Source organism: Ipomoea nil, unplaced genomic scaffold (assembly GCF_001879475.1).
Source record: "Ipomoea nil cultivar Tokyo-kokei standard unplaced genomic scaffold, Asagao_1.1 scaffold2781, whole genome shotgun sequence".
NCBI lineage: Eukaryota > Viridiplantae > Streptophyta > Magnoliopsida > Solanales > Convolvulaceae > Ipomoea > Ipomoea nil.
In genome coordinates, this window is record NW_017619209.1 from 62,952 (window position 1) to 86,894 (window position 23,943).

Sequence of the window (23,943 nt, forward strand, 5' to 3'; positions counted from 1 at the left end):
CCAAAAGGTTAAAGCGGAACGTTGTAAAGTTAAGGGGTTGTTACAATCGTTAGAAGTGCCACAAGGAAAATGGGACTCTATATCTATGGATTTTGTAGGAGGGTTACCAACAACCCGTTCGGGCAAAGACAAAATATGGGTGATAGTTGATCGCTTGACTAAGATGGCTCACCTTATTGCGATGAAGGAAACTTGGACAATGACACAGTTGGCTCAGGCTTATGTTACCCAAGTAGTGAAGTATCATGGAGTTCCAAGGGATATTGTCTCCGATAGAGATCCAAGGTTCTTATCTCAATTTTGGAAATCATTGCAAGCAGCTCTTGGAACCAAACTAAGCCTCAGTACAGCTTTCCACCCAGCCACCAATGGGCAAACAGAAAGGACCATCCAAACAATTGAGGATATGTTGAGGGCTTGTATGCTAGATTTTCAAGGGTCATGGGAAGACCATTTGGATTTGATCGAGTTCTCGTACAACAACAGTTGTCATTCTAGTATACGCATGGCACCTTATGAAGCTCTCTACGGTCAGAAATGTCGCAGTCCGCTTTGCTGGGAGGATCTTGTCAACCCGATAGTGTTGGGACCGCAATATTTTTTGGACACATCCGAGAAAGTTAAATAGATTCAGGAAAGGATGAAAGCGGCTCAAAATCTCCAAAAGTCCTATGCTGATTTGGCTAGAAGGCAAGTGGAGTTCTCGATTGGGGATAAAGTTTGGTTGAAAGTATCTCCCACCTGGGGAGTAATGCGGTTTGGAAGGAAAGGGAAGTTGAGCCCTAGGTTTATAGGCTCGTATGAAATCCTGGAGAGGGTTGGAAGTTTGGCTTACCATTTGGCGTTGCCTATGGAGTTAGAAAGGGTGTATAACGTGTTCCACGTATCGCAGCTCAAGGGTTATGTTCACGACCCGGCTCATGTTTTACCACCGGAAGTAATACTTATAGATGAAGATTTGTCTTACGAAGAAAGGCCGCTCAGAATTTTGGACTTCAAGACTCGGGACACACGTAGGAAATTCGTTAAGATGGTGAAGGTTTGGTGGACACATCATGGGGTTGAGGAAGCTACTTGGGAGCTGGAGTCATCTATGCGGGAGCTGTACCCAGAGTTGTTTGTAGAAGGTACCTCGTTTTCCTCGTGGGTGTTTGCTTTGCGTGTTTGTCTTTGTGTGATGCTTGTGGTTTAGTTAGTTTGGTATCAGTAAGTGGGTGTTTTGTGTTAGTTGTCTTGTTCTTAGTGTTGGGTAGAAGTTGATGAAAGTGTTAAGAATAGAGTTTGTGATGCTCAATCTTCTCCTTTGACATGTTCTTGACAATTCTTGAATTGCTATGCCTTTCTTCTTGTTTGAAATCCTTGTGGAACCTTTTGAGTTTTGACCAAAAGGATTCGTTTTTGAACCTCTTGTCACAATGTTGTTTCCTATCACCGTTTGTTTCTAATTCGTCGTACCCAAGCTTCGGGGACGAAGCTTCTTTGAAGGGGGAGAGGATGTGACACCCCAAAAATCCACATTCAATCCATGGATTAATTGAGTAATTAATCCTATTTTATTTGAGGAATTGATTCCTAAAATCCTGATTTTTAATACTCAAGGACTAGTATTTGACTAGTCAACCTTAAAGTTGTGTTGTACCTTGAGCTTTGAGGGGAGTTCCCTTGTTCCTTACACTTTCTAAAGGTTAGTAAGGGTATTCTTTACTTTTCACCAAGAGTTAGTATTGTAACCTAACCTAGAAGACTTCTTCATTTCATTCCTTACAATTCCTAGAAATTAGCTCTACCTTCTCTCTAGAAAAGAAGTGTAGCTTATTCTCCAAGCCAAGTTGAGACCCTTGTCAAGATTCCAAGATTTGCTCCCAAGATTCAACCTTTCACTTATTTGGGCATCTAGGAGGGTAAGATCTAAGTCCATCTTGTGTTTTTGGTTCCATCTTAGTTGTCTTTTTCTTAAAAGTAGGATCTTTATGATCTTTTGGTTTGATCTTGAAGTGGGTTTAGATAGTAAGCCTTGTAAGGAGCTTGTTGAGGTGTAAAGTGAAGTCTTTTGGTCTACAAGAGGTAACCATGCTCTACTAAAACCTATTTTGCTTACCTATATGTGATTTCTTGGATTCTACTTTGTGCTTTGCTATGAAATGTGAGGGTTTATGCATTTGTCTTGTGATATTGCATATCTAGAGCTTGTGTTTAGGGTTCCTTTGTGCCATTGCTTGGCATTTTCCATGATTCAAGTCATTTTGTTGTGTTGGGTGAGATTTGGCATGTTTTGGACTTGAATTTGTGTTTGGAGAAGAAAATCCCCGAAGGGATTATTTTACACAAGAGTATGTACCCGCGGGCGGAAAGGCGGGGAGAGCCCTACCCGCCGCCCACCCGCAGGTACATTGGCTTGTGGGTAGTGTACCCGCGGGCAGAACCACGGGTAGGGGCCTACCCATGGGTCCACCCGCGGGGAACACAGTGGAGTTTGAACGGGATTTGTTCCCCGTGATTCGTTTGACTCGGTATTTGGTCTTTTGACTTCCCGATGTTCTTTGGTGGAACTATTTGAGCGTCTTCTTGATGTTTCGTATGTCTAAAACTATATGGTAGGTATCCATGTAAGATTTTGGTGTCCTGAATCGTGCTAAGTGTTCAACATGGTGTTTCGTTGGACCGAGAGGTGTCTTGTGTGTTCCTCGGAACTATCTTGAGTTTCTCCGTTGTTAAGCATGCTAGTTTATTGTCTTAATGCTAGCGTGTGTGTGGTTTGTACCTTCCGTTTGGTTGATGATAACTTGTGTTATTCATCGTTGATGTTGTTGGGCTGTGACTCGTTCCTTGATTGAGTTTGTTTCATACCTTCGTTGTGATCCGTTGTTTGACTCTTGTTGAGTTGTGGTGCGTGTGTGGCTTTAACTGGATTGGACGATTAGTGGTATGGGACACTAGTCACCAAGGTATTGCAGCGGTCCTCATGGTGGCCGTGGCGTGATTATGGAGCTGTGGCCTTTGTGTAAGGTTCACGTTTTTGGGGGATAACAGGTGTTATCCGGGCATGTGTGCCATGTGCGTGTACGGTACCTCGTGTACTATGAATTGGTGGTTTTGTTGGTGGGGGACGACGGTCCCAGGAGGGAAAAGGTTGGACTAAGAAGTACAGGGGGTCCTGGAGGTAATGGTGGAAAGAAGATACAAGGTTGGGGGTAGCCATAAGGTTGGAACAGGGCATAAGGAAGGCATATCAACTCGTGGCGGGTGATGTCACGAGGGCTTGTGTAGCTGTGGTTGTGTGTTCTCTTTCTTGTGACGTCTGTAGTCACAAGGGCATGTGTTGCCATCGGTCTTGTCTTTATCCTTTGCGTTGTGATTATCCTTTGTGGTTTTGGGATGTGTTATCGTATCTTTGTTGCTGAGTGTTGAGTCTTGAGTTGGTGTTTACTCTTGGTTTTACACTTATATATATGTATTCCGTTTTGAAATGATTTTTGTATATACCCTACCTATGTATGATACTTAACATGTATTGGTGGGTTACCAGCATTTATCGCTGATCGGGTGTCGTCCCAATGTTTATATTTGTATCTTTCAGGTGATGTCTAGACGAGCGCGATGTTAGTGGCCGGTAGTCTAGTATCTTTACCTTTGTTTTGTGGCCTGTGTGCCGTTATAGTGTTAGACTGTTACCTTTTGGGATAGATGTATACACTTGCAGATTGATCGCCGTAGCGTTTACCGTGTTTGGTAGACATGGCATAACACCCCGTTTGGATTTCTTCTATCCAGTTCTCGTTTTTATCTTCCGCTGTGCTAGTTTTGTTGTATGATCTGCATGTGTTAAGGCTTTTTATATAGCATGTTTGGGGGGTGTTACAACTTACCCACTGGATAATAGGTTTGAAATTTCATCTCCCTCCAACGGATGAAATTTCCTACACCTATAAATACCCACCTTCATCAACTTAGAAGGTGCTGGTTCTTTTCACTCGATCAATACTCTCAAGCAAAAGCTCTTGTATAAGCTCACTTTATTACCAAGCTTTTGTGAACCAGTTTTCAAGGCGTGAAGATTTCTTAAAGAAGTTCATCAATCTTCATCTTCCACCTTGAAGAACTCTTGCATTTTGTACGAAGCAATCATCCATCATTCAGTCAAGACTTCACCGTGTTGGAGAAATCAGAAATTACTTGCTACCAACCTCAACTCTGAAGAAGACATTGATAGAGGCGGAGTAAACTCGAGGAGTTGAAAAACCTACAGGAAGCTGTCCGGCTCAGTGATCAAGGAAGCTTTCGTGTGTATTTGTACTAACGAGTGATAGTGCAAACCTTCCATAAGTTGTGGAAGAAGAGTGGAGTAGGCAAAGTTGGCCGAACCACTATAAAAACTCTCGTCTCTCTATTTTTTTACTTTCGTGCTTTACTTTCCAGCATTGCATTATCACTCGTCCAAACCGAAAGTTGTCTTAAAACTTCAAACTGTGCAAAGCAACTAAAACCAACTTAACTTATCCGCTGCGCTACAACCCCAAGAGGTTGCTATTTGCCAGAAATCGAGAAGAGTCTATTCACCCCCCCCCCTCTAGGCTCTCGTTCTAACTCTACCGGGACCAACATAGATGCTTTTTCAAAATGGATTTTTGATGTAGGTGATGGCGAGATAGGTGCGACTAATGATGGTTTTGCAAATATAGAAATCCCAAAAGATAATTTATTACGGCCGAAGATGATCCAATTGCAACAATAGTTAATAGTATATTCCATATGTTTTCTTATGGTACTTGTGATTTGGAATATTTAAACGGTCGTGCTATTTTAACATCAACATTTGATGTACTTGATGAGATCATTGAGTATATGAGTAGCTTGAATTCAACTGAGGGTAGGACGTATTTCAGCTCTAATTCGTTTTGTCGATCGGATTCTGGTTCATACATGGGCCGAATTGCATACCCCATAGGCCCAGAGTTCTGAATGGGTTAAAATGCTCAAGGATTCCAAATCGTTCTCTTGCTTTAAAACTGGGGTCTCCAATCATGCTTTTATCGAACATTCATCATTCACTAGGTTTGTGTAATGGCACGAGATTGGTTATTAGTAAATTAGGGGATCATGTTATTGAAGAAAAAATTATGTCAGGAAATAATTTGGGCACTCGAGTTTTGATCCCGAGATTGACATTGACTCCATTAGATCCTCGGTTATCTTAAGTTCCAAAGGAGATAATTCCCTCTAATGCTATCTTATGCAATGACAATAAATAAGAGTCAAGGTTAAAGTCTTTTGAATCTTGGATTACTTTTGAAGAAACCAGTTTTCGTACATGGACAATTAGATGTGGGTCTATCTAGAGTTGTCAACCCTAAGGGTCTTAAATTGTTATTTTAGGCCAAACTGACGAGTACTTTTCTTCAACGACAAATGTTATGTACACGGAAGTTTTTAACAATTTGTAAAGTTTAGTGTTAATGTTTAGGCTTTTTGTAAAATTAATATTAACTATATTTATTTTGTAATATATGAATTGCACTATGTTTATGTTAACTTGTGTATTTTTGAATAAATAGTATTATTATAATGTGGCCTGATATTAATCTCGTGCATCGCAATAAATGTTGTGTGTCAGGAAGTTTTTAAAAATTTGTAATTAGATTTGGTCAATTGTAGTTTTTATGTTTATTTATATTTATGATTTCTGTAAAATTATTAATGTATTCAATACAATTTTCTGATTCCTGTTTCGCATTAATTTATTTTTTTTAATATATTAGAGATAAGCTGAAATAGTGTCAGGCGGGATAACATCCCAATACATAGCAGTAGACTGATCAAAAGCTGAAGATGCTAAAGTATGAGCTATTAAATTTCCTGATCTAGGAACGGAACTAATAAAACAGTACTCAAACGAAGTAATAATAGACTTGCAACTATCAATGGCATAGCCAACGTACGAACGAACCGGTCCAGTGGTGGATGATAAATAATGCTTTAGGGTCAGGCAATCCGTGTAGAGATGTACGAATCGTTCTCCACGACCCCTGAGCCATGACAGAACTTCCTTGCATGCATAAGCCTCGACCATTAATGGTGAGAAGTAGTCGGGAAGTGTAGCGTTGAAAGCCGTAACATAGCCTCCATTCTCGTCACGAAGAACCGCTCCAACCGAGGTCCTATGTGTGGTCGGATAGTATGCTGCATCGAAATGGCATACCCGGACTGCAGTTGGCACGACGTAGCTGGGGTGGCCGTGAAGTGGCAACGCTTCGCCAGTCGTGCTGGGCAACTGTGCCGCAGGGCGTTGATTGCCGGCATGGTGAATGAGTCGCCATGCATGGAGAGCATTTGTGGCCGCTGCTATGAGCTTCCTCGTGGTGGGTAGGTAGGCATCCCAAACTGCACCATTCCTGGCCTTCCAGATATAATATAGAATTGCTGCTGTAAACATAATTCCATTAGTATCTAGAATATTCATCACTTCATCAAACCAAGAATGAAAATTGTTGGTCACAATATTGGGGATTGGAAGGTGGGACTCATGCCATATAGAGCTTGCAAAAACACATGAAACCAATGCATGCATAGTATCCTCATGAGCAACACTACACATAGCACATGTCGGATCAATTCCCACTCTCTTTATATTCAAATTGGTAGTGGTAGGTAGGATATTACTTAAGGCTCTCCATAAAAATTTCTTCCATTTTGGGGAAATTTTTAGATTCCATAATGTTATCCATTTATTAAAAGAGCCCTACGTTGCCACATAATTTCCAACAATTAGTTTGTATCCATCCTTAACAGAGTAACAGCCTTTTGTATCCCCATGCCAATACCAAGCGTCCTCATAGTCTGGTGAGACAAGTATCTTTAAAATGCGATCTACATCAGTAGGTGGAAAAATGTCTGTTAGGATCGAGTGATCCCATTTACCAGTATCTTGATCAATTAACCCTACTACTTTTGCACCAGCAAGCTGAGGGGGCATTTCAGTATGTATCACTGGGTCTTGACTATCCTGGAGCCATGTATGGTTCCATATTAATGTTGTTTTCCCATTCCCAATTCGGCGTCTGACTCCACTACAATTTAAATCCTTAGCTGCCATAATACTCCTCCAGCAAAAGCTAGGATTGTTTCCTAAGCATGCTTCAGAAAAAGTATCTCTAGGATAGTATCTAGCCTTGTATACCCGAGCTACTAATGAATCTGGTTTAGTGAGAAAACGCCATGCCTGTTTACCCAACATGGCTAAATTAAAAGCCCTCAAATCTTTAAAACCCAATCCACCCTGCTTCTTTGGGATACATAATTTATCCCATGCTTTCCAGTGTATACCTCGATCAGTTCCACTACCCCACCAATATCTATTCATGGTTCGTTCAATAGCTGTGCAGACAGAAATAGGCAATAAAAATACACTCATTGAAAAGGTAGGCATAGATTGAGCCACACTTTTCAATAAAACCTCCTTACCAGCCTGTGTTAGCAAATTTTTATTCCAAGACCCAATCCTCTGCCTGATCTTATCCTCAATATATGAAAAGACTGCCTTTTTATTTCTTCCAATAAAAGAGGGGAGTCCCAGATACTTACCAAAATTCGGTGCCTGAACCACCCCCAAGACTTGCGCCACTTCCTCTCTATGAGCCTCACATGTATTTTTGCTATAGCATATACTGGACTTCTGATAATTCACCATCTGCCCAGATAAACTCTCGTACCTTGATAAACAATTCTTTATTTAACCAGCTTCCTGTGTATTAGCTTTGAAAAATAAGAGACTATCGTCAGCAAAAAACAAATGAGTAATAGGGGGGCTCCCCTTGCCACTCTACAACAATGAAAAGAACCCCTGCTTTGTGCCTGCTGTAACAATAACGAGAGACCTTCTGCACAAATTGTGACACCCCGTAAATCCAAGATCTATTTAAGGATTAATTAGATAATTAATCCTAGCTTAATTGATAATTTATTCCTAAAATCCTGAAAATTCAATAGGCGGGGACTAGAAATTGACTAGTCAACCCAAGTCAAGGAATTGTACTCTAAGCTTAAAGAATTGTTCCCTTGTATCCTTATACTTCTCATTTTAGTAAGGGCAAAGAAGACTTTTCACCTTATGATTGTATCCCAAGCTAACCTAGAGTCATCTTTCATTCTTTTCCCTAACACCTTAAAAAGAAAAGCTCCTCCTTCTCTCTAGAAAATAGCTAGCTTCTTCTTCAAGCCAAGTTTGGGCAATTCAAGATTCTTCAAGTTGGTCTCCAAGATTCAACCTTTCTTAATCTTGAGCATATAGGAGGGTAAGATCTTTGGTCCTTTAGTGTTTTTAGTACCTTTTAAGGTGTCTTTTTCTAAAGATAGAATCTTTGTTGTCTTTTGGTGTGTTCTTAAAGTTGGATTTGAAGGAGAGCCTTATTAGAAGCTTGTAAAGGTGTGAAAAGTGAAGGTTTAGGCTACAAGAGGTAACCCATGCTTTACAAAATCTATTTTCTTACCTATATGATGATTTCTTGACTTCTACATGTGATTTTTGCTATGAAATGTGAGTTTTGATGCATTGTCTTGTGAGAATGCATATCTAGAGCTTGTTATTAGGGTTCTTGTATGTCATTGCTTGGCTAATCCTTTTATTCAAGTCATATTGTTGTATTTTGTGAGATTTTGGGTGTTTTGGACTTGAATTTGGACTTCGTGTTGAAAATCCCCGAAGGGATTAATTGTGGTACAGAGGTGTACCCGCGGGCGGAACGACGGGTAGTGCACCACCCGCCACCCCACCCGCGGGGTACAAGTGGGTGGGACAGTGGTACTCGCGGGCGGAACCACGGGTGGAGGTCCACCCGTGGCCCCACCCGCGGGGTACAATGATGTTGGTTGTTGGGGATTTGTTCCCCGTGATTCTTTTTACTCGGTAATTGATATTTTGACTTCCCGATGTTCTTTTGTTGGGCTATTTGAGTTTCTTCTTGATGTTTCATATGTATAGAACGTAATGGTAGGAATCCATGTAGGATTTGGTGTCTTGAATCGTGCTAAGTGTTCAACCTTGTGATTCGTTGAACCATGATGAGTCTTGTATGTTCTTCGGAACTATGTTTGGTTTACCCGTTTGATAAGCATGCTAGTTTGATGTTGAAATGCTAGTGTGTGTGGTTTGTTCTTTCCTATTGTGGATGACAACTTGTGTTGATCATCGTTGGTGTCGGATTGTAATCCTTCCTTGATTGAGTATGGTTTCTTATCTTTTTTGTGATCCATTGATTGATTCCTATGATGATGTGTGTGTTGGTTGTACCTGGATTGCACGATAAATGGTATGGGACATTAATCACTAAGGAACAGATGTGGTCCTCGTGGTGGCCATGATATGATTATGGACTTGTGATGTGGGCTTCAGGTTCATGTGATTGGTGGTTGTGTGATTGATTTGAACGGTATCCTCGTGTACTATGAATAGGTGGATATGTTGGAGATTGTCAGAGTGGGGATGACGGTCCTCGGAGGCATAAGTTTGGACTTTGGAGTACAGGGGTCTTGGAGGTAAAGGTTGGAACTAGTTATAAGGTCGGGGGTAGTCATAAGGTCGGAACTGGGCATAAGGATGGAATTTGGAACATGTGACATGTAGTGTCACGGTGGAATGTGTTGCCAATGTGTGATTGTTTATCCTCTTTTGTTGAGCATGTCGAGGGGTATTCTACTTTGTGATCAGTAGAATACACCTCGAGTTGTACTTGTTATTGTTGTTGTCTTTGTCGTGATGTTACTGCTTTATGATCAGTATGTTACATCTTGAGCGGTGTTGAGTTGTTCTGTTGTTGTTCTTGTCTTGATGTTGTCTTGAGATGTTGATTCCCTTGTTCTTTTGAGAGTGAAATAGAGTGTTTGCAGTTGACTTCTCTCTTTACGGTTTTGAACTGATATATACTGTATTCCATTTTGAAAATGATTTTGTATTAAACTATCTATATATGCTATTGAACGCGTATTGATGGGTTACCAGCAATATTCGCTGACCGGGCGTCGTCCCCTTTCTTTATGTGCTTTACCGGTCCTGAGTAGATGGCGAGAGTGTTAGTCATGGATAGTTTAGATCCCCTGAACAGTATAGTTAGTGTTTTGGCCTGTGTGCCACAGATGTTGAACATACTAGACGGATGGTTTTAGACTTGGCCTGTGCGTTCACGTTGGGGTGAACGTGGCATAACACTCCTTGGTTTTCCCTGTTTTATAATAGACTTCCGCTGTGTTTATGTTTTATGTTATATGTTGGTTAGTTTGCCTTGCATATTTAAGCTTTAAATTGGCATGAAAATCAGGGGTGTTGCACAAATAATAAACATATAAGGGGATAAAGGGTCCCCTTGCCTCAAACCTCGCGTGGGCATGACTTGTTCATTGCGATTGCCATTTATCAAGATCCTATAGGACACAGTAGTGACACATACCATAATTATTTCGACCCATCTATTATCAAATCCCAAAGCCAGTAACATGCCACACTAAAAAGATCATTCCATTCGGTCATAGGTTTTAGCCATATCTGGCTTGAGGGCTCCCCATCTCACAACACTACATGATTTTCTGTTCAAAAAATGTCCCGCCTCAGCAGCTATTGTCTGTTATCAATCTATCAGGTATAAAGGCGCTCTGAGAGTCAGAAATAATATCATCCATCATCGGCTTCATGCTATTTGTTATCATCTTGGCCATAACCCTATACACCACATTACTTAGGGCTATAGGTCTTAGATCAAATACTAGCTCAGGAGTATTCTTTTTGGGAATGAGAACGATATCAGTATCGTTCAAATTAGGAGGCAAAGTACGGGATTCCAAGCATCCTATTACAAAATTCGAAACATCCCCCCTACCCCATCCCAAAAATGCTGATAAAAACCCGGATTCATTCCATCCAGGTTTGGAGCCTTATCGGGAAACATTGAAAAAAGAGCATCTTTGACCTCCTCCAATACAAAAGGGCGAAGCAAAGACTCATTATGAGCTTGTGTAACCCGTGGAATAATGGTTTCAAAAAAGTCTTCGCGACCCTCTTGTATGCTAGAGTGGAATATCATGTTAAAGTAATCCAGGATAACATTTGTCATGGCATTTCCTTCCCCCCAATCCTTAGCATCATTCATTAATGTAGAAAGAGAGTTCTTTTTCTTGTGATGAGAAGCATACCTGTGGAAAAATCTCGTGTTGGTGTCAGCGTCCTTGAGCCAGTGTTGCTTGGCTAACTGCTTCCAGTATGCATCCTCCTGTGTTTCAAGGCGGCTCAGGCGTTCTTCCAGACGTTGGAATTCGGCCAAAGAAGATGGATCAGAACACCCTCTCAACTCCAACTGCTCCTTCCTTAAACTCATAATCTTCTCCCCAAACTTATGAAAACGATCTCCCCCCCCCCCCCACTGGGCTAGACGACCACCACAGTAGCCAATACAATCTTGCAACCCCATACCCCTTCCTTCATCCCAAGACTTCTCCACCACTCCCCTACACCCCTCATCATGTAGTCAAGCCATCTCAAACCGGAAGTCCCTTCTCCCACTCCTACCTTGCCCAAGACCACGAATACCCAGGAATAGTGCCGAATGGTCAGAATTATGGGTCAAAAGGTTGGAGACCCGTGCTTTTGGAACAATACTGCGCCAACTTTCCGTTGCTAAAACCTTGTCCAATCTTTCCTCAATCCAGGCTGTCGTACCCTGGCTTTTTTCCCATGTAAACCGGTATCCATCCATATGTATTTGGGACAAACCACATTCCTCAATAGTATCCCCAAAACCGCGAAGGAGACTATTCAGATGCGGATTTCTCCCTCTTTTCTCATGCTAGTAGAGGAGATCATTAAAATCACCCACCATAACCCACGGGAGATAGGATCGTGGTGCAAGTGACTTAATAAGCTCCCATGACTCAATCCTTCTGTTGCGCTGAGGGAAGCCATAAAAGCATATCATACGCCAATCTGAAAAACCATCCATGCTTACCTGAATATCAATATGATTTTTCGAGAAACTCAATAGTCTTATTGTATTATTTTTCCTCCATAACAGAGCTAATCCACCACCCACACCTACTCGATCAACATAAAACAGATCATCGAAGCCAAGCTTGACACGGATACGTTCAGCATGTATCTGTTCCACCTTGGTTTCCATAAGAAAAATAAAGTCGGGCTTCTTACGGGTACCCAAGCCACGGCAGTTCCAGCTTAGGGTACTCATTGGGTCGGGCGGGACTGGCAACCAGTTCCTTCCATATGCAAGTTTTTTGACCCATCTATCATAGCCACATCACCCATTCCATCCTCCGGCAAGCGTCCCCCTATATCATTACCCTCCCGGCGCCGCTTTGCAATGGCAGCCACCCCCGTTTCCTCCTCCCCTAACGCCACCAACATCGGCTCGGGCAGTCCACCACGCTCCACCCTCGCCATACCACCATCCAAGTCCTTCGGCTACCCCCTACCGGAATTAACCACGGCGCTCCCACCTCTCGAGGGTCACGGTTCCCGCCAGCCCGTATCGCACCGGAGTACAGAAACTGTGCAATAGGTAAAGCCGCATTCCTGACTTTCAAAAAAAACTTATAAGAGTGTCCGAGCATACCGCAATAGAAACAAAACGTGTGTAGCCGCTCATATTTGAAGTTAACCCAACACGTCGTTTTGTCTCTCTTCAGGAGATTCATCCTTCGCTTAATTGGTTTTGCCACCAGTATTGACACACGAATAAGGTAGAACGATAGCCACGACGCTCCTGTAAACCCGTCATCAAATTAAAAAAACGTTCCAATAAACTTCCCAATCTGCTCCAAAATTGATGCGACGTATAACCCATGGGTATGTCATGCAACTGAACCCATATGTCAACTGAATCGAGCAGCACATTGATCGGGAGTACACCGTCAGGTACTTGTCTGCACACCAACGTATGATTCTCAAATGACCAGGACCCCTCCTCCAACACATACTGCACATCCGTAATATGATAGAACATGAACAAGAACAAATTTGGCTGTAGCTCCGAAACCTGGACATCACGCACCGGTTGCCACACCGATGCAAGAACCTGTCGCATATATTCCAATTTTATCAACTTGGTCGTTAGAAAACGTCCGAAAACACCCCACGACCGTTCGGCGTCCTCCTGCACCACGCCATCATTGCCGACCGTCGGATCGAACGGCCGCTCCTCTTCCTCTTCCAAAGCAAGGTCTGCCCACCGTGCCGTGAAACCTGCTACATCGTTTCCTGCTGTCGACGTCGCCATAATCAGGAGAAAAGGCCGGTAATGATACGCTGGAGAAAGAAACAGAATCGGTAAACCCTAGCAACAGAAAAAACTAGGACAAAGACAAAACCCTAGACTTTAGGCTAGAGAGAGAATTCCCCTGTTTCGCATTAATTAATTATATGTTTTTCTAAAAATGTATATTAACAATTTAATATTTAATTATAAAATAGTTTAATATTCATTGCGTGCATCTCACGGTGCCACTAAGCTAAGATACGAAAAAATAATAATTCTGGCAATGCTTTCGAGTGAAGAATCAATCATCAATGCAACATGAACACTTAAAGCCCCTCATAAGATCACCGAATATACATATTTAAGGATTACCCAGAACAAAAAATTGAATTTTCTTTTTTGAAGATTTCAAGAACAATACCTTAGTTTATGCAAATGTCTTCCCTTTTTCCGGTGCCGCCTGGATTTCAGTCTTGGGCAATAGGTAGGGGTGAAAATAGGTCAGGCCCCTTTGCAGGGGTCTATGGCCTAGCCTCGTTTGGGCCTAGTTAGGTCTGACCTATTTAGTAAATAGATCAGGCTTAAGTTCGTTTTAAAGCCTATTTATTAAATAGGCGCAACCTATATCTATAAAGTTCTATTGAAGCTTAACTGATATCAGATGAGAATTGATAGAGTTGTATTGAAGCTTAACTGATACCAGATGAGAATTGATAGAGTTGTATTGAATAATTGTATTTAACAGATTATACATAGAGTCCTAATAGTGAACACTTAATAACCAAACTCATGTTCATGTTCATAATCACATTCATTCGTGTGTTCGTGAACACTTAATAACCAAACTCACTATATATATGTATGTGTGTGTGTGTGTGTGTGTGAGTGTGTTCGTGAACACTTAATAACCCAACTCACGGCAAATTATTGTATGGACCGTGGTCCACACAAATTGTGTGGACAATGAATATCAGGTACATATTGAATATATTATATAATATTCCCTTCATATATTTAAAATGTACTTTTAAAAAATATACTTTACGTACATAAATAATGTACCCTTAGTATATTAAAGGTCTATGCAATAATAATTGCAAACTCACTATATATATATATATGTGTGTGTGTGTGTGTGTGTGTGTGTGTGTGTGTGTGTGTGTGTGTGTGTGTATTCAAATAAGGACAAGTATATTATAAAGGACTGTGAGGACAAATGTAGTGTGTGTCATTAGGCGGTATGTCGTGTGCATGGCCGAATGCAGTCGTGTGCCACAGTTTATATGTCGCGCGCTAGATTTGTTAATTTATAGAGCCTGTGTTCGAAACCTGATGTTTACATTTATTCTTGTGTGCCATTATGTATTAAGTTGTGTGCTTGGTATTAATTTGTTGTGTGCCCATTATTTGGGCTCACAGTCCTCTATATATTGTTGTCCTCATTTGAACTCAACCCTATATATATGGGACGGATCTTGTGAGACCACCTTGTAGATGAGAATATGAGATCATAGATTGCATCCAAATAGTACTGTCAAAGCGGGCCGCCCCGCCCTGCCCCACCGCGGGCTTAATTTTTCGTGGGCTTTTGCGGGCCAGCCTGCGGGCTAGGATTCGTGCAACCCTAGCACGCCCCACGCGGGTTGGCAGGCTCTGCGGGGCGGCCCGCAGACTTTTTTTTTAGTGTTTAAAAATTAATATTTTTAAAATATTAATCTCATATATATATATATATATATATATATATATATATATATATATATATATATATATATATATATTAATATTAATTTTTATTTTTATTTCATGTAATAGGTCTAACCCGCAGGTCGGCTTGCAGCCCGTGTGGGTTGCGGGTCAAAGCTGTCCCGCCCCGTTAGGCCCGCATTTTCATGGGCCTATTTTTTCATGACCCTAACTCGCCCCACCGTAGGGCGGGTGCGGACCAGCCCGCGGGCTTTGGCCCACTTTGACAGTACTACATCCAATCAATATATATATATATATATACATTGAACCCAACGTGAATTGAACACGCAACCTTCTAATTTGGAGTCAGACGTGCTACCATTGCGCCACAGATCCTGTTTAAGAGATCTCGCTCTCTTACCTGACTGGGCTTTCGTTTGTTTGTACCTAATCCACTAAAAATCATATCAAAATTTTCCCAAATTTAAAATGAACGTTTGATATTGATACATTTAATCTTGAGTAATACTATTCCCTTCGAATATTTTTATTGCATTAAGCATCCTCCCCTTATCCATGTTAAGGGGGAAATCTTAAATATGGATCTTAGTGAACACAGTTTACGGTAAACTACTCGTATTTATTAAGTTAAATGAACATTGTGCTTACTACAACTAATATAAATAGATATTATTTTTAAAAATAAAATAAAATAAAACAATTGCTATAACTCCTAACATAAAACCACTTCATTCATTACTATATATATATATATATATATATATATATATATATATATGCCAAGCTTATAGATGATCATATATAGCTTTTGATATAGTTGCATTATTATTCTTACAGAGTTGAGTAGTTGCAGACTATAGGTGTTGGTTTTATGACTTTTGGGCACGGCAGGCCAACAATACCATTAGAATAACGAGAATAATGTAGGGAAAATATAGAAAAAATATATGAGGAAGATATATGAATGTTGTATTGGAGAATATTGTTTGTGATTATTGAACAGTTGTTCCCTTTCTTCTATGTAAGGAGTCTATTTATACACGGTACTCTTATAAGGGTACATGATATTAGGCGGAGGCCAGTGAAGGGTCAAGTCAAACACCAGGTAGCTAGGGGATTATTGTGCAGAGGTCAGAAGGGTCAAGTCCAGCATCCTGTGTCTCGAAAAATAAAGTTACGCTTTCACTACTAGCTATAACTCCTAACATAAGACCAGTTGAAGCTGTTGACTCAAAGTGTTTTGTCAAAGTTATGTGCAAAAAGAATTCCAACTCTATAAAAGAATACCAAGCCTAAGAGGAGTAGTTATTGAAGAATACTAGTTCTAAAGGGAATTGTTATTGAAGTTTTTCTAGTTCTAGTCTGATTAGGAATAGCTTTGTTATTCACGAATCTGTTAGGAGTAGCTACTATAAATAGGGGTTGTCCTTTATTGTAGAACTCAAGCTTGATTAGGAATAGCTTTGTTATTCACGAATCTGTTAGGGATAGCTACTATAAATAGGGGTTGTCCTTTATTGTAGAACTCAAGCTTTCAAGATCTAATTGTGAGGTACGAGATTCATTGAGAAGAGATACCCAAATCCCCGTGAAAAGTAGTACATGTGTTTAGGTCTCAATAGTCCGATAGGAAAGATCGTTCTATTGTGTAATCTCCGGTTCCAAACAGCGTACTTTAAATATTAAAATTTTAGTGGATTTAGGCAAATTCTCAAATTTAGATATGCCTCGCAGATTAGGGTTGATTGCCGAAACTGCGTTACAGATCATTTGTGTTACAAACGTTAGCTTCAAACGTCACTGTGTGCTGCGCTTATATAAATTTCAATTGGTATCAGAGCCAAACTGCTTAAGTTATTAGCAGGATCCTAATGGAGTTTCCCAGAGAAGGATTGTTAAGCACTAGGCCACCTGCCCTCATTGGCACGAATTTTTCCTACTGGAAAGCCATAATGCAAATATACATCTTAGCACAAGGAGAAGGTGTCTGGAATGCTATAGAAAACGAATGAAAAACTCCAGTTGATGATAAAGGAAACATAAAACCTAAAATTGACTGGAGTGAAGAAGAAAAAATAGAATATAACTTCAACTCGAAGGCAATGAATGCAATCTATGGAGCTGTGAGCGAAGATACCTTCAAACTGATTGCCACCACTCGCATAGCCAAAACTGCGTGGAGTATATTATGTGATCATCATGAAGGGAACACGTCTATAAGACAATCCAAATTACAGATGATACAGACAGAGTTTGAAAACTTGAAAATGGAAAAAGAAGAAAATATCACACAATTTAGTGCCAGAGCTTTAAGCATCTCTGGAGATGCGTTTAACCTAGGCGAACCTATTCCTAAACCCAGGCTCGTCAAAAAGGTCTTACGTTCCCTACCTGAGAGATTTATAATAAAGGTTACAGTCATCCAAGAAAACAAAGATTTAAACACCTACAAACTCAATGATCTAATGGGAAATCTTCAAACATATGAGTTTGAGATACTGCAAAAAGGGGAAAATAATGACAAAGGAATTGCGTTGCAATCAAAGCTGAAAGAAAGTCCAAAAATTGATACTGAAACCATGGAACAATCAATTGCTCTCCTAACAAAGAATTTCAACAGAGTTCTCAAAAAATTCAACAAATTTAGAAACAAAAGTGCTTCAATCAATCAAGGGGACTTCCCAACTGGACAAAATCAATCTATTTCAAAAAGAAGAGACAGTTCAAATACAGAAGGAATACAGTGCTATGAGTGCAAAGGGTTTGGACAAATCTAGTCCGAATGTGCTACATACCTTAAAAGAAAGAACAAGACATACATGACAACATTAAGTGATGACTCAGACAGTGAAGAAGACACCAACACCAATTTCGTAGCATTCACCACAAATCATGAAAATAACAACGGAGAAGATATACAAGAATTACTAGAGGCATATACTCAACTACATGCCAAATGGGAACAAATCATCAAAGTAAATCTAGAACTCATGGAAGAAAATCAGTTTCTAAAAGATGAAAAAGATAGAGGAGAAAAACGGTTCAAAGAAGCTCAAAATGAATTATTAGACTCCAAAAACAGAGAGGCAAAACTGCTACAAGAAATCAAGGCTCTAACTGAAAGGCCTAGGTCTCCAATCTCAGCCTCTAGTGAAAACCAGCAAAATGAAAATTCTGAGGTGTCACAACATCACTTCCAACATCGAAGAAGAATCAGATGCTACTACTGTCACAGACTCGGGCACATCAAAGCATATTGTTTTAAAAGACAGTATGATCTCCAATACAGACATAACAACAGGAGCTGGACTAGGCAGGCTCGAAATCAGAATAAGAAAATCTGGGTAAGAAAAGATCAAACACAGGCTGTTGCATATACCACAAGAACTAGCAAGCAAAACATTTGGTACTTTGACAGCGGATGTTCAAGGCATATGACTGGAAATTCAGAAAATCTTGAGAGCATCCAGTACAAAAATGAAGGGCATGTCACTTTTGGAGACGGTGGAAAAAGACAAATTATTGCAAATGGTACCTTGAATGTCCATGGGCTGCCTAAATTGCCAAAAGTCCTTTTAGTACAAAGCCTAAAAGCAAATCTAATCAGCATAAGTCAGCTTTGTGAAGATGAACTCAAAGTAGAGTTCTCTAGAGACAATTTCAATGTGTTTAATCAGAATCATGAGTGTGTCATGATGGGAAAAAGGTCCACAAACAAATGCTACACATGGGATAGTGATCTATCTTGTTTACAGACAACCATCAGTCAAACACAATTATGGCACCAACGTATGGGACACATAAATTTTCATGACCAAGGAGCATCCCCAGGCTATTCATCAAACAGTGTGATCATTAATGATGTAACTCCAGCAATAACCATTGATGATGACGAAAGTCCAAGAGTTGTTGAAACAACTGTTCCGACACCCCTGACTAATGATATGTAGAATTGCAGAACAGAAACATAACCAAATGAAGAAAAGGATAAAAGTCATTCTACTGTCTTAAAAATTCAGAAAAATCATCCTTTGGAAAATATCATGGGAGATCTCAATCAAGGAATAAAGACTAGAGGAAAGAAACAAGATTACCTCAAAATGGACGAAGAAGATTATTCTTTCACCTCTAGGTTTGAAACAAAGAGTATTGATGAAGCACTAAGAGATAAATTCTGGATAAAAGCCATGCAAAATACAACAGCCTCAGGAAGCTTTTAGAAAAAAAAAAAAAGGGAGAGAGAAAAGATTGTTTTTTTTTTTTTTTTTTTTTTTTTTTGCAGAAAGAGAAATCAAACTCCGCAACAATCTAATGAAAGCTATCAATGTCCAGACGTTGGGAAACATGTGAGTATTCAAGAATAATAAATCAATTGTCTAAAGAACAAATACTTGAAGAAGAAAGGTCCAAGAATAATAAATCAATTGTCTAAAGAACAAATACTTGAAGAAGAAGGTTCAAGAATCTGGAGTGGTCTTGTAAAGATTGTTGTTCTCCTCCAGCTCGTCGTATATATCCCACATGCACTTAGCGCATCAGCTGCCGCAGCAATCGTCCGCCAACGACTTTTCTTGCGGTGGAGGAATGGATTCCATTGGGTTTTCTGGTTTCTTCTCAGCCTCAGCCTCATCCTCCTCTTTCTTGTGATTGGTTGCCGAATCTGCGGTGATTTTGTTTTTCGCTTCGTCGGCCATCGTGTTCTTCAAGGCTACAACACTTTTGTTACAGAATAGCTTAGGATAATGGAATCTGATTCGTCGAAGAATCAAATCTCTTATAGGCATGGCCGGTACAGCTGCGCCTCAGACATGACGTGGCACTTGTCGGCGGCGAATTGGTCGTGAGTGGCGGCGTTACGGGATGAAGAAATTGGAGATGAAGATGATGCACGCCCAATTCCATATAACCAATCCGCCCATTTACAATGGCGTCTACGCGGGCTTTCAGACGAGTCACCTTTCGGAGGAAATCCAATAAAAAAAATCTTCCACTTACGGATAACTATCAAGAAATCAAGAAAAGAAGCCAGTGTGCTCCTTGTTTATGTAACTTGAATAGATGATATTCTAGGATGGCAGCTCATGAAGTCACAAACAAAGATTCAAGACAAACACTCATCAAATAAAAGAAATATATGGAATCAATTAAGGGGGAGAAGAATAAAAAATCAAGTCACCATGAGATCAAGGTTTTTGCCAAAAATTTGACAAAGGGGGAGATTCTTGACTCAAAGTGTTTTGTCAAAGTTATGTGCAAAACGAATTCCAACTCTGTAAAAGATATCAAGCCTAAGAGGAGTAGTTATTGAAGAATACTAGTTCTAAAGGGAATTGTTATTGAAGTTTTTCTAGTTCTAGTCTGATTAGGAATAGCTTTGTTATTTACGAATCTGTTAGGAGTAGCTACTATAAATAGGGGTTGTCCTTTGTTGTAGAACTCAAACTTGATTAGGAATAGCTTTGTTATTCACGAATCTGGTAGGAGTAGCTACTATAAATAGGGGTTGTCCTTTATTGTAGAACTCAAGCTTTCAAGATCTAATTGTGAGGTACGAGAGTCATTGAGAAGAGATACCCAAATCCCCTTGAAAAGTAGTACATGTGTTTAGGTCTCAATAGTCCGATAGGAAAGATTGTTATATTGTGTAATCTCCGGTTCCAAACAGTGTACTTTAAATATTAAGCTTTTAGTGGATTTAGGCAAATTCTCAAATTGAGAAGTGCCTCGCAGATTAGGGTTGATTGCCCGAACTGCGTTACAGATCATTTGTGTTACAAACTTTAGCTTCAAATGTCACTGTGTGCTGCGCTTATATAAATTTCAGAAGCTTATATAATACCCTTTGGTTTCAATTTCACAAACATCTGCAGTGGAAATAAGTGAAGTTATCTAAAAAAACATCACCGGAACTTCAAAGAGCCAAAAGGCGATGAAGTTTCCGTGTAGCGATTCTGTGCCCTGCACTCAGATTGTGTTGGACAACATCAACCTTGACGCTCAAGATGGCACTGTTGAGGTATACTGCAACTCTGCCACCGGTATCGGGTATGGACTCATTCATCCATCTGCAGAATACCTTAGCTCTTCTGACAAGGAAAGTAAGCAGCAGGAAATGGATGCTGTTTTCCATCTCGTACGTCTCTCCAGCAGCGGGTTCATGTCTGTGATTGAGGATGAGGACGACGGCGGGGTGCTTAGCAACTTGGCGTTGCAGCGATGCGACGCCTCTTCATTCCATCGCGGAGATCTGGCTTGCTGCTGCCTCTTCTCTCTTCTCTCACCGGCGCCGTTGTGGTATTGCTTGTGATTAAGGAGATGAAGCTGATGATGGGAGATAATGGTTGGGTCGGGTCAGGCCCATTCGTGGCAGATCTGGTCCTATATAAAAAAAATTAAAATTGGGGCCTATTTTTGTTTATGTGGGCCTGTTTAATTTTTTCCTTTCATCATCCCTTAAAATTTCATTTGGTATTTAGTTTATTCTCCAAATGAATACTCTCTAACTCATTCATAATTAAATTATTATTCAATTTTTGACAAATATTAAGTTTTAAATTTGTTGTTTAAATTTTAATTTAATATTGATGTTTATATTTAATTGCCTAAAGTATTGCAATTTATTTAGAATATATGGGTTAATAATATATTAATATGCAAATCCAAGCATGCTATGTATATTCATAAATTATTGTTATAATTATACATTTATAATAGCATGCATTAAGGTTGGATTTAGCATATTATTAACTCATAAATTCTTTTTTAAATATCATTCAATTTTTGGATCCTTGGGCCAATTTTAGTCATCACGGCCTATTAATGGTAGCTTGTTTTGGTTTCCCTTTAATTTTGGACATATTTTAATTTTATATGTCTCTGGGACTTTATAACCTATTTTGAACAAGCTATTCGGGACCTATCTTGGGTCATTAAAGTATGGATCATATATTTTTGATTGATATTTAAATAATTATTGTAGCTCTTTTATTTGATTATAACATGTTTATTAAGTTTTAATTATTACTAACTACCATATTTTGGTATTCATCGTTGGTAATAATATTAAGTTTTGGGTCTACTTCAGTATTGGACCATTTTTCATTCATGTTATAATTCATTTGGGCCATTGAGCTTTATGAGCCTAATTTGAGTGATTAAAGGCTATAATTATTGTCTTGGCCTGCGTTGAGACATTAAGAATTTAAGGATTTAATTGTTATTTTGGCCATTAAGAATTACAAACTATTGTTTAAGTTGATGATGTTTTTAATCTATCAATAGTTTTCAGTACCTTAATAATAATATTAAGTCTTTAATTTAATAGCAAAGCAATATAGTTGGTATATTGTTTGTGTAATGGTAATTTGGTTATTACCTTAACTTCAGTCTCCCTAAGTATCATAATAGTCATGGTTAATTATTATGTGGTAAATTGAGATTAGTATTTGGCATCCCTTAATTACAGTTTTTGCCTTTATTGTAGTTATTATTAATTGGCATTATTAATTACTGTTATTAATTTTAGGGACTAATATTATTTTATTACCTTCTATAATAATTATTATTCTATGGTAATATGCTATATTTGTTATATTGGCATGATTACCACTTCATTTCACATGACTATTAAAGTTGATAATTAAGTCCTACCAATAAATTTTTTAAATGTACCATTGGACGCTGCATCGAGGCTATTGACACTGACAGTGAAAATGGGAGAACTTTGGAGTTTTTTCTTCTCTTGTGGATCATCATCGTTATTAGCGCAATGGGGAGATGCGATTTGCATCATTAAGGTTAGCCATTAATTATCTTTTACGGTTATTATTGATAATTAGTGCTACAGTTATAGTTAACCGTTAATTTGAACTAGTGACATATTTTATCTTTAGAAAAATAGAAACATTAAAAGTGCATTACCATACTTTAGTTTGTCATTACTAATTTTAATAGTAATTATAATGTTACTTATTACTATTAATAATTAATTAATGATAACATTAATATTGTTATGGTATTATGATATGTACCTTGAACTGTTTTCAATAAATTTATGTGACAATATTCCAGTACAGAAAATAATTTTCTGGACATTAATATTTTTCGGACTTCAAATTTTATTAAGTTTTCAAAATTTTATCCGAAAATATTTATATGTGTTAGCGATTTTGACCATTGTTTTTCCATATTTAGTCTCCTACTTAATGTGATAATATTATTATGGCTACTTATTGCTATTTTGACTATTTTCAATTTTGCCATTAATAATAATATTATAATTATCAGCTAGGTTATGGAGAGTGATTTTGAATCAATTTAGTAATTTTTGAAAAACATATTTTCTAGGCAATTGACTTTTGCCATTAATACCATAATTCATCTAGTTCTTTGAATTATGATTGCTCATATTTGGTTAAGTATGAATAGATGAATATTTGGTTTCAATTCATATTTTTAGTTGGTTCATACTCCTTAGATTGTTTTATGCATTCGATCACATTAAGTGCATAATATTAAGTTTAATTATGCAATTAGGGTTTATGAGATTTTAATTTACAAATGATAGAATATCCTTTTGGTTTGATATTATTTGAATTTGTAAATTCAGTTATTTCTCATACATTTGATCTTTATGCATTAAAACATTTTGCCATGGGCTTACAGTTCAAAATTTAAAGTATATATTCAGTACATTATTATTAAAAATGTTGGGTCCCTTTTTGGTTTGGACTCATTAGTGTTTGAATATTAAGTTTATACTTTGAAATCTCATATAGCAAATTGCTTTAAGTTATGCAGTTTATTTGGAATATATATGAGTTTAATGTTTAATTTTGTGCATATTTGTCCATCGCATAATATTATGTTTTTAAATTATGCAATTTTATTATGCCTTTAGCAATGCATTCTTTGGGATGGAATTATAGTAGTTCCTTATTAATTTGGGCTTATGCATGAACTTTAGTTGCGGTAGTGTCTGAATTTA

General features: G+C 38.8%; 2 protein-coding genes and 1 non-coding gene across 3 annotated transcripts; 1 reads left to right on the forward strand and 2 right to left on the reverse strand.

The window, feature by feature from the left end:
* Window positions 1–5,752: 5,752 nt before the first annotated feature.
* Window positions 5,753–6,592, reverse strand: LOC109157432. Its single transcript, XM_019305339.1, has one exon. It carries the CDS (start codon window positions 6,590–6,592, stop codon window positions 5,753–5,755), a length of 840 nt encoding a protein of 279 aa, XP_019160884.1.
* An 8,668-nt stretch (window positions 6,593–15,260) lies between these two features.
* Window positions 15,261–15,332, reverse strand: TRNAW-CCA. The gene has a single exon. It is a non-coding gene; the product is annotated as a tRNA-Trp (tRNA).
* A 2,444-nt stretch (window positions 15,333–17,776) lies between these two features.
* Window positions 17,777–18,907, forward strand: LOC109157433. Its single transcript, XM_019305340.1, has one exon. The coding sequence runs from the start codon at window positions 17,777–17,779 to the stop codon at window positions 18,905–18,907; it is 1,131 nt and encodes a 376-aa protein (XP_019160885.1).
* The last annotated feature ends 5,036 nt before the right edge of the window (window positions 18,908–23,943 follow it).

Coding starts and splice junctions, on each gene's coding strand:
- LOC109157432 (XM_019305339.1), bottom strand. CDS start 6,592: ATGTGTAGTGTTGCTCATGAGGATACTATGCATGCATTGGTTTCATGT.
- LOC109157433 (XM_019305340.1), top strand. CDS start 17,777: ATGACAACATTAAGTGATGACTCAGACAGTGAAGAAGACACCAACACC.